General features: G+C 41.1%; 1 protein-coding gene across 1 annotated transcript; it reads left to right on the top strand.

Annotated features, from left to right (window-relative positions):
- Positions 1-904: 904 nt before the first annotated feature.
- Positions 905-11,176, top strand: LOC132584660 (vomeronasal type-2 receptor 26-like). The gene is made up of 4 exons (XM_060256560.1): positions 905-1,059; positions 1,353-1,644; positions 8,304-8,406; positions 10,272-11,176. The coding sequence occupies exons 1-4, from the start codon at positions 905-907 to the stop codon at positions 11,174-11,176; spliced, it is 1,455 nt and encodes a 484-aa protein (XP_060112543.1).
- Positions 11,177-11,407: the final 231 nt, after the last annotated feature.

The raw sequence follows: 11,407 nt of genomic DNA on the forward strand, positions 1-11,407 counted from the left end.
CTCTTCGGAGTGGAGGGCGGGATATAAATCCAATATCTTCTACTGGTGGTGGGTCCAAAAGCTTGGAGATGGGAGGTTATTTAACACTAGTCACGCAACAAAGTTACACTCCCAGCTGCCAAGTGGTTAATCAAATTTTACTATCAATTTTAAATAGATAGAGGATGGATGGATGGATGGATGGATGGATGGATAGATAGATAGATGATAGATGATAGATAGATAGATAGATAGATAGATAGATAGATAGATAGATAGATAGATAGATAGATAGATAGATAGATAGATGATAAGGTAGAAAGGTGACTATAACATATTTGTCTTTTTAAAACATTATCTTTATTGCTGAACAGCTGTGATAATGTGGAATGTTGATGAACACCTCCTACTTACTATTGTGCCAAGGACCAGACGAGACTATAGTTTGAAAGGGAAAGAAAATCTTGCTACCAAAGATGTCTCTCACAACATGAACTCTCCTCACATTATTATCTCCCCCCCCCCCATAATTTTCCAAATTACTGTAATTTGGATCAGGTATAGTGTCTTCCACAAAGTACAAAAACATCAATAAAAGTGGTTATAAAACTGCAGCTGTGGCATTGCAAGTTGGATGTAGGGTCAAAATATAGGCAGGGCCCCATCTCTTTGGTCTTTGTCAAGTTGAGACAATAAGCCAGACTGTAGGTCAAAGTTACCAGAAAACTCAGCTAGCATTCAAGGCACATGTCTGCCACTGTGTTGATGTTAGGTAAAAGGCCAATGCATTTCCCTTTAAGAAATACAACAGTGCATGGAACTAGCACCCAAGGTAATTTGTGTTGTAGATAGGCACAGGAGAGTCAGAATAGTGAGGCTGGTGTTGGTACTGCTGCTTCTGTTGCCTCCCATGGCATGCCAGAGAATGCAGTGTCCTGAATCTGACCCCATTTTGATACCACATGACAGGTACCAGGGAGGGGACCTTGTGATTGGTGGGATTACTTCACAGATCATTTACAGCCTTCATGAAACTTTCTTCAAGAAACATCCGTCGCACTATCTGGCTGAGGTGCCAATGTAAGATATTTTCCAGCTTCTGCATTGTATGAGCTTTGTCAGATTACAGACCCTAATTCATGTTTACAGATGTGTCAGACTCATCCAGAGAGTATGTGCTGGTTTTGTTCAGCCCAGCATTTCTTTACAATATCCTACTGAATCTTCTGCTCTGCTTGCAGTGTATCTGAATGGTCAACTTCCATACAAAGAACTGTTGTTATTATTATTATTATTATTTCTGAAAGTTGAGGGATTAGTATTGTGGTAAAGCACAACAAGAAATATCTCAAAATATTTCACTGTGTTGACAGGATTGTGACCAAGTTCTACCAACACCTCCTGGCTTTGGTGTTTGCCATCAAAGAGATCAATGAGAATCCAAAAATCTTGCCCAACGTCACCCTCGGTTTTCACATTTATGACAGCTACAATGAGTTTAAGATGACCTATCGCACCACTCTGGACCTGCTCTTTCATTTTCACAGATTTTTTCCCAACTATAAATGTGACATCCAGAAAAATACAATAGCCGTCATCGGTGGACTCGGCGCAGACGTCTCCTTTCGCATATCAGATATCTTAGGTCTTTACAGGATTCCACAGGTAGGATTGCACTCATCTCTAAACAGTTGTAGTTTACTTAAAACTGAGAATGACCAAAAAATAAAAAACAAACAAACCCTGAACTGCCTCTTCCAGCAACTGAATGAAAGTATATTCTGATGCACAGAAGACCAAAAGTGGAATTAGGATTAACTCAAGGGTAGAAAAATATGAAGCATGGGTAATATGTTATATTATAGTTATTTATTTTAAAGTTGATTTTAAACCACTCTGCCCTATAAAATAGGGCTTAGGGCAGTACGCATGGAAAATCTATTTACAAAATTCAGAGTTATTAAAAATCAAATATGGATTAAAAATTTAAGATATTAACCTCTGACAGATGAATGGCAATAAAACTGCCAGGAATGTGCCTTTCCCTTTTTGAGGAGGCACAGAGAGAGAAAATTATACTCCATTTTCTCAGTGAGACTCACGTTGGATTGCATAGTGCAAGTCAAACACAATCAGCAGGTGTGCTCTGTGGTTTGGACTACAGAAATTGGATAACAAGCAAAGATCTAAAACAGAGCTGAAACAAAGCATAAGCATTCAGACATGACAATTTATGGACTAAGTCAGAGCATACTCACAGTGAAAGGCATTAGTATAAGGCGGTAGTCCCTATGCAACTTTCTAAACCATTACATTGCTTGTTGTTGTTGTTCAGTCGCACAGTCGAGTCCAACTCTTTGCCACCCCTTTTCATTATAGTACAGTCCTATTACCTGTTTTGACAAGTGCGACCAATTTAATCAGCACTCCACCAATGCTCCCTCTAAGCTGAGTTACTATGAGGTAGCTCACAATTTTTTTCCCTCCGGCTCATGCGTTTGTGTCTTAACTCAGGAAGGATGGCTGCAGAGGAAACTAATTTATGCAGTAGCCAAGTTGCTCACTCACAACTCTAATGACAGTAGCTCACAAGGCAGAATTTTGGCTCACAAGACTCCACAGCTTAGAGGGAGTATTACACTACCCTAAAATCAATCATCCTGTCATAGCTTCTGTTGTCAAAATTTACCTTTCAGAAAATGGCACAGCAGGCATAGGGAAGGATTTAAACAAATGTTGGTTTATTTAAACAAACTGGCAGGGAAGGGAACTGATATATACTTAGGTTTTGACAGGGATTTTTTTGTAGATATATACATAGGTTTGGGGGATTTAGAATATGTAGGCAGACAGTTAAAATTGAACACAGAACTAATTCTGAGGTAACTATATTGTATGATACAGTGTTTCCCTTAAATGGGTTTAGCTTTTCCTGAAGGTATCATTGACATTGAAGGTTTATCTGTTGATAAACATTCTATATTTCTGGTTAACTTTTCCACAGTAAAATCACACAATCTTAAGTGTACCCTGCTTTGTCCCATTGGTTTTAAGACTAAGGTCACTCCACTAGAACTCTTTCTCTGGCCAGATCATTACTATCTTCCCTTTAAGATAAATAACCTGAGCTTTGGCACCTTTTGAGGGCCTTCCACTGCCACCTAAAACCCTTGGCCAAAGCCAGATCTTCCAGACTTCTAGTCTTTCCCCTCTTTCGATAGTAAGCTTAATATGGGAAACTATTTTCCTTCTCAAGATGTGATTCTTTGACAAATACAGAGAGACAGTTCTTCACTTCTGGGAACAACATCTCACCAGAATCTCCAGTATTCAAAACCACCCCATACAGGCTCTGAATCAGACTCTGCTTTGTGTCTCTTGACACACAATAGAGAGCATTTCCAAGACCACAACTCTCTTTTCCAATCAATCTTTAACACCTTCAGTTCTGTAACTGTTTTCTCCAACTGTCTAACTGCCACTCTCTTTTTACAGTTAGAAGCAGTTACCCAATCAGAGTAAGTTTTCATTAGCTGCTGCAGTTCCATTAGCTGTCACTCACATTCATTGTCTCTCTGCATGCATATGCCTGTTGTCTATCACACCTGTGCAAAAAAAAAATGCATTGTATGTTTTTGGTTGATTATTTTCCTGTTATTTTTTTGCAAAAATTGCATTATTTTTGCACAACTTGAAATTCAGTCATCAAAAAACTTTTTCTCGCTGTAAATATAACTTCCATTTACTAGTATTCACCTCATAAAAAGGCATATCTATAGAGGCACTCTTATAAATAGTTTCCAAAATAATTTTATGCATATCCTTCTAGCTCACATACGGCTCATTCAGCTCAAAGCTGGGAAGTACAACGGAAATATCTTCTTTTTATCACATATTCCCAAATGAAGACCAGCAGCATACAGGAATACTCCAGTTGCTTCTCCATTTTCGATGGACATGGGTTGGGCTCTTTGCTGTAGATGACAACAATGGAGATCATTTTCTACAGAAGCTGGAACCACTGCTTCTCCTTAAAGGAATATGTTTGGCCTTCACAGAAAGAATCCCAAGCTACGGCCACTTTGACTCATTGGATGACACTAATGAGTTCACTGCAAAGATACGTCTTCCTTTCTCAGACAGCAATGCCAGTGCATTTATTCTCTATGGAGAATCTATGACTTTTATAGCATTGCACTTCTTGATTCTCCTCGGAGATGCTGCATATAAAACTAACAAATCACTGAGGAAGGTGTGGATTATGACTGCCCAAGTTGATTTTGCATTAGTAGGTGGTCAAAGGGGCTGGGATTTCCAATTTTTCCATGGTGCTCTTTTCTTCACAATGCAGTCAAACAAACTCCCAGGATTCCAGAAATTTCTTCATAATACAAAACCTGACTTGAAACAGGGAGATGGTTTTCTCAAGGTCTTCTGGGAGCAAGCATTTGACTGTACCTTTCCGGTTTCCAAGGATCCATTGGAAGACAATGATGTGTGTGGAGGGGAGCAGAGCCTAGATAATCTTCCTGGGACTGTTTTTGAAATACACATGACTGGTCATAGCTATAGCATTTATAACGCTGTGTATGCTGTGGCACATGCTTTGAATAATATGTATACATTTAAGTCTTTTAACAGAACATTAAAGGGTAGCAAAGAATTTCAAGTTCAGGATCTTCAACCTTGGCAGGTAATATTTCTACAACAAATGACTTTCTTTCTTTCTTTCTTTCTTTCTTTCTTTCTTTCTTTCTTTCTTTCTTTCTTTCTTTCTTTCTATACATGCATCTTTTCAACTTCAATATGTAGTGTTCCCCACATAATTCACTGACATAGACTTTTTGTGTAATGTTTCCTTTTGTTTGCAGATCAGAAACAAGTTAGCAAAAAGATACAGGGATGGGAGTTCGTGCAGCATATAGTTCTCACTAACATACAGATATGAGAAGCAGAACTTTATCCCATGAGACTAAAACAACACACACACTTTTTTTTTTGGGGGGGGGAGACTATTTCCCTGAACTATACACCATAAATATACTACAGTTTGGATTTACTATGTGTGTGTGACTGTCTGTCTGTCTATCTATCTATCTTGAATCCACAACCATGGAGAAAGCATTAGTTACATTCTTCCACCCTTATAAAGTAGTTTTATTTTCCTCTGGGTTTAGATTAACTCAAGCAAAAGTTCACATCTCCCCTCCCCCTTCATCTCTGCTTGAAGAATCCAATATTTTAAATTATTGGCATAATGTTCAGAAGTACATTCCATGATTTATATCAGTTCCAAGATCCTAGAATCTGGATAAGTTTCAGTCCAGGTTTTAGTGGTGTGTCTTGATCAGCTGACTAAAGGAATGCCTAAGAAAGGCTCTGTGTTCCATCCTTCATTTCTCATGTTTATTAAGGAGACCATCAGGATCTACTTAAATGATTACAGCTCCTTAAAGTTACTATCCCATTTTTTCTTTTCTCTTTCAACTAGCTTCACCCATTTCTTCAGCAGGTTTCTTTTAACAACTCAGCTGGAGAAAGAGTGTGTTTTAATGTTAGGGAAATGGAAGTTGGATTTGATATAATGAACCTGGTCACATTTCCAAACAAGTCCTTTGCCAGAGTGAAAGTCGGAAGGGTGAACACCAATGCTCCCGAGGGACAACAATTTATCATTCATGAGGACAGTATTGTGTGGCAGCCCAATTTTAACCAGGTGTGGTTTCCAGCTTACAATTATGGACTGCAATCTCCATATGGGTGGTTTGGGGTTAGTAGTTTCCTTTGCAGCATCTACTTATTGCCATGGGTGATGTGGTTTGATTAAAAAACCCCCCCAAAACCGTGTCATGTTTCATTTAGGACTTTCTATGTAGCAGGAACTCCACACACCCCTGATGTGGTCAATCCTCTAAGAACTTACAGGGAGTACAGGGTCTACTTTAAGCTCCAGGAGGATTGGGGTGTGTGACCTAATATGCAAAAGAGTTCCTGTTACAAAAGAAGCCCTGCACATAGAAGTAAATAGTTATGTAACAGTAGAATATCCAAAATCTCTAATCTTTCTAGGTCCCAATAATATTCAAAAGGTAGGCATGGTATTCTATTGTAGCAAAATCAAGCAGACAACAAGCGATACTTTTAAGAATAACCAATGAATCTCATTCCAAAATAAGATTTCACGTGTTACAGCTCACTTCAGCAAATGCATATGGATGAGCAAATCTTTTTTAGAGATGCTTATAACCAACTTATCATAAGGGTGAGGTAACAACCGAAGGAGTGTCTAATTTACCTTTCTTAGGTAGATTTACCGTTCTTAGGTACCGGTGTCTAATTTACCATTCTTAGGTAAAATTATTGAGAGGGCAGTGGCATTGCAGCTGCAGAGGTTTCTGGATGACGCTTCCGTCCTAGACCCGTGCCAGTCTGGTTTCCGGCCAGGCCATGGGACAGAGACAGTGCTGGTCGCCTTGGTAGATGACCTCCAGCGGCAACTGGATCGAGGCGGCGTCGCGGTGCTGATGCTGTTAGACCTGTCGGTGGCATTTGATACAGTGGACCATCAGCTACTGACCCACCGCCTCGCCGACATAGGGGTTAGGGGGTTGGCCTTACAATGGCTTTCCTTCTTCCTCAAGGGTCGGGGACAAAGGGTGGCAATTGGGAGCGAACGGTCCCAGAGGCACACACTAGATTGTGGGGTGCCCCAGGGAGCAGTTCTCTCCCCAATGTTATTTAACATCTATATGCGCCCCCTTACCCAGATTGCCCGGAGGTTTGGGCTAGATTGCCATCAATATGCAGATGACACCAGCTCTATCTGCTAATGGACAGCCGACCTGACTCCACCCCAGGGAACCTGGATCAGGCATTGCAGGCTGTTGCAACGTGGCTTAGACTGAGTGGGCTGAAGTTGAACCCAATGAAGACAGAGGTCCTTTGCATGGGCCGCGGCGCTCTGGGGAAGGAAATACCTCTCCCGGTCTTCGACGGTGCGCCATTGAAAGCAGCGCACCAGGGTTTTACTGGAGCTTGGGTGTTTTACTGGAGCCTTCATTATCAATGGAGGCCCAGATAGCAGCCACTGCCAAGTCAGTGTTCTTCCATCTGAGGCGGGCAAGGCAGTTGGACCCTTTCCTAGAGCGTCGGGACCTAGCAACAGTGATTCATGCGACGGTCACCTCAAGATTGGACTACTGTAATGCCCTCTACATGGGACTGCCTTTGTGTCGAATCCGGAGGCTGCAGCTAGTGCAGAACGCGGCGGCTAGGCTGTTGCTAGGACTCCCGAAGTGGGAGCATATACAGCCGGGGCTACGCGGACTGCACTGGCTGCCGGTTATGTACCGGGTTCGCTACAAAGTGCTGGTCATTACCTTTAAAGCCCTATATGGCCGAGGACCGGCCTACCTGAGGGACCGTCTTTCCCCATATGAGCCCCAGAGAGCACTGAGGTCATCAGGGAAAAACAAACTGACCATCCCTGGGCCAAAAGAGGCTAAAATCCAGAACACTCGTGCGCGGGCCTTTTCCATCGCGGCCCCATGCCTATGGAATCAGCTCCCAGAGGAGGTGCGGGCCCTGCGGAACCTTGACCAGTTCTGCAGGGCCTGCAAGACCACCCTTTTTAAGTTGTGATGAAAGCAAGGGAGAACTTATAGAGAGTAATAGATCTGCTGTACCGTATTAGATTTTTTAAAGAAAAGGGGAATATCTTGCACATTGAGAGACTCAACCCTACTCAGAGCACCTTCCACATAATTGGGGTTGAGTTTCTTCCAGAAGCTCAACATCTGCAAGACAGCCAGTGTGGGGAAATGGTCAAAATGTCAGACTAGGATCAGGATAGCTCAGATTCAAATCCCCACTCTGCCTTGGAAACTCAGTGGGTGACTTTGAGTAGGTCACATGCTCAAAGCCTAACCTAGCTCACAGAGTTCTTGTGAGGATAACATGAAAATGAGAAGAGTGATGTAAGCCACTTTGGGGAGAAAACTGGGAAAGCAATGAAGTGAATTAACAAATCTAATTTGTTCTTGCTTTACATTTACAGCTTCCTCTCTTGAGCCAAAGGTTATCTCCATCCAGTCCAAATAGGTTCTTGCCCCAAGTGATTTACCAGCAATTAAGGTTGATTGAGGATGTATTTACCATCAGTGCAAAGCATAACCATTCATTCTGTTATGGGCTGTGGTTTCCTCCATTTTAGGCAAGACTGCAGAGAAAACTTAGACAGAACCAAGTTATTTTGTTGCTGATGACTAAGAAAACTAGGTATCTTAACTGCTTCTATTGTGATCTTCTTTCATGCTTTTGCATAGGTTGTGCCTGTTTCTATGTGCAATGACTACTGCCAACCTGGTTATCAGAAGAAAAAGAAGGAAGGGAAGAAGTTTTGCTGCTACGATTGTGTTCCTTGTCCAGAAGGGAAGATTACAGAAGGGATAGGTAGGTGAGGCCTAGTGAAAACTCTACACAGGTTTATTCAGTGGGGCTTAAACCCAACAGTGAGTGTTCAGATTTGCACTGGTACTACATTCTATTCCCAGTAATTCTGAAGATGGTTTATCAACAACTAATTTATCACAGTATGCACATAAACCAGAAGCCTCTATCATCCTCCCTGAAAGTCAGAGGGATTTCAGTGCAGAATCCAAAATAAGGGGAAGGAAATTTCTTGAAGTACATTGCTTTTTGGTGTTGTTTGTGCAGGCATTCAACTGTAGCTATTTTTGTGGAAGAGATTCATTGCATTACCCCTGCATGCTTGTAGTGATAGACAGCCCCCAAATTTGGAAGTAGGCAGGGTGACTCAAGCTATTGAGTCTCCTGAGACATCAGAATATAATGCTATTTTTCTGAGCCCTGTTCTGAATGATGGAAAATCAAGGGGAGCTGCAATGATCAGGTTTGGCCTCCATGGCCATTGGGACCTCAGTTGGAAGTTGTGACTCCTTCCTACTTCTGTTATCATCTGTTCATAGCAGATGCACTTCAGAGTGAGTACTGATGTGGCAGTAGAGGATAGGTGTAGAGGGATGGTTTAGCTGAGGAGTGTGTGCCCCTTGCAAGGATTTTGAACTACCAATGTCATTGTCAGACGGTGGAACTTCAAAGTAAGCAGACTTCCATTGGGTACAATGTTAAGGCTTTATTTGATAATCCAAAGGTTCTGAACAAAGAAGCATTGGAACTGATGCTCTTGGAATGGAGCATAGATGTTTTAACTAAAAGTACATCAAAGGTTTTCTAAACAAATCTACATTCCCACACTAGAGTGATACATTTAACACCATCGCTTTCTCTTATCTCCCTGTGGTTCCCATTCTCACAGAATAACCCTGCTGGCTTCCTTGAGGCCTATTATCTTCAAAGGGTTGTTGCCTTTGTTAACATCAAGGACAGGAATTTACAGTAGGGTTAGTAACATCTTCATTTCTACTTTGAAATGCAAGGTCTCTGTTTAAGGTTAGTAGGAAATGTTAAAAGATGGAGTTGGTTAGGTCAAGCTCTACATTTCAATTTAAATGCAGCATCATATCATAACAGTAAAGCTTTCCAGTGTCTGACACAAAGGTGAGACTCCTGGAATACAAGCTTGCTAGCATCATGGTAAATTTGAAAACTACTTAAAAGGCCCAACTTGGAATGGTTTGAATAAATTAATATGTGCAGAATTTTTGACATTTTTGACAAGTTTGAAGTTAACGGTGACCCCACAGAGTTTTCAAGGGAAGGGTCATTTAGAGATAGTTTGCCATTCCTTGGTCTCCGTAGAAACAATGTACAGCATTTCCTTGGTTGCCTTTCAACTGGGTATTAGCCTGTCCCGACCTTGTTTAGTCTCTGATAGCCAACAAGACTGGGCTAGCCGAGGGCATATGGGGTTTTAATTTACAGAATGAAAATATCGCTGGTGCTTTTCCTGCATTGGCTTGTGATTACAAATAAATGAACATCCAGGCAAATGTGTATTTATTATTAATGGGATTTATACACACCCCATCGCACCAAGGCAGGTTAAGGGGTTATGATTTGATGTAAATAATCATGAACCAAGTATTTAAAAATGCTTTGAGTACAGTAAATTATTGCCATGAATTGAGTATGATGATAATATGCTATAACAGTCAGCAATGAGGAGATCACAAGTGCCATTATTCCTGTGTCCAAATTAAGCATTAAGAAAGAGCTAACAGATTTTTACAGCATCTTATATTATAATAACAATTAAGTTTTAGTGACCAAGTGACTGGTACTAATAAACTTTCTGACTCTCTTTCTCTCCCCAGATATGGTTGACTGTATCAGATGTTCAGAAGAACAATACCCAAGCAAGGACCAAGATGGGTGCATTCCTAAAGTTTTAACCTTCTTGTCCTTTGATGAACCTTTAGGGATCAGTTTAGCTTCAGTTGCAATTTCATTTTCCCTGGTAACGGCCATGATTCTAGGTACATTTATGAAGCACAAAAATACCCCAATAGTGAAAGCCAATAATCGGGATATCACATACACTCTCCTGGTTTCCCTGCTGATTTGCTTCCTCAGTCCTTTGTTATTTCTTGGATTCCCTAAGAAGGTGACCTGCTTCTTCCGACAATCTGCTTTTGGCATTATCTTCTCTGTGGCTGTTTCTTGTGTGTTGGCCAAAACGATCACTGTGATTGTAGCTTTCATGGTAACCAAACCAGGATTCAGAATGAGGAAGTGGGTGGGGAGAAGACTGTCCATCTCCATTATTCTTACTTGTTCCCTCATGCAATCAGGCATTTGTGTTGTGTGGTTGGGAACCTCTCCCCCTTTCCCACATTTTGACACACAGTCACTGACTACTGAGATAGTGGCAGAATGCAATGAAGGGTCAGTCTTCATGTTTTATATTGTCCTTGGGTACATGGGGCTTCTGTCGCTCATCAGTTTGACTGTGGCTTTCCTAGCCAGAAAGCTGCCAGACACTTTTAATGAAGCCAAATTTATTACCTTCAGCATGTTGGTCTTTTGCAGTGTTTGGTTGTCTTTTGTTCCAACCTACCTGAGCACCAAAGGGAAACCCATGGTAGCCGTGGAGATCTTCTCTATACTGTCCTCCAGTGCAGGGTTACTGGCCTGTATTTTTTTTCCCAAGTGCTATATTATTGTGTTGAAGCCTGAGCTGAACAAGAGAGAACAGCTAAAAAGGCAAAAGTGTTAAAAGACTATAGATATCTTATTCCGTGCATTTTTTCTGACGGATTCATAGGCCTATTGTGAGTCTGAGTCATACTGGATTTCAGTTAGTTATTACCGATATATACATCCCATTTGTTCTGAATTCCAGGATAATGTAGTTCATGAAGCATTTCTGAATTTAATAGTATATTTTGTGTTAGCCTTGTTCTGACTAGACCAACATATGACTTGTAGAGTCTATGGTGGCCCTTAT

The sequence above is a fragment of the Heteronotia binoei genome, chromosome 15, assembly GCF_032191835.1.
Source record: "Heteronotia binoei isolate CCM8104 ecotype False Entrance Well chromosome 15, APGP_CSIRO_Hbin_v1, whole genome shotgun sequence".
Lineage (NCBI taxonomy): Eukaryota > Metazoa > Chordata > Lepidosauria > Squamata > Gekkonidae > Heteronotia > Heteronotia binoei.

Excerpts from the sequence above, each read along its gene's own strand:
- LOC132584660 (XM_060256560.1), top strand. The coding sequence starts at position 905 with ATGCAGTGTCCTGAATCTGACCCCATTTTGATACCACATGACAGGTAC. Across the intron at positions 1,060-1,352 it reads TATCTGGCTGAGGTGCCAAT|GATTGTGACCAAGTTCTACC; the intron begins GTAAGATATTTT and ends CTGTGTTGACAG. Across the intron at positions 1,645-8,303 it reads GTCTTTACAGGATTCCACAG|GTTGTGCCTGTTTCTATGTG; the intron begins GTAGGATTGCAC and ends GCTTTTGCATAG.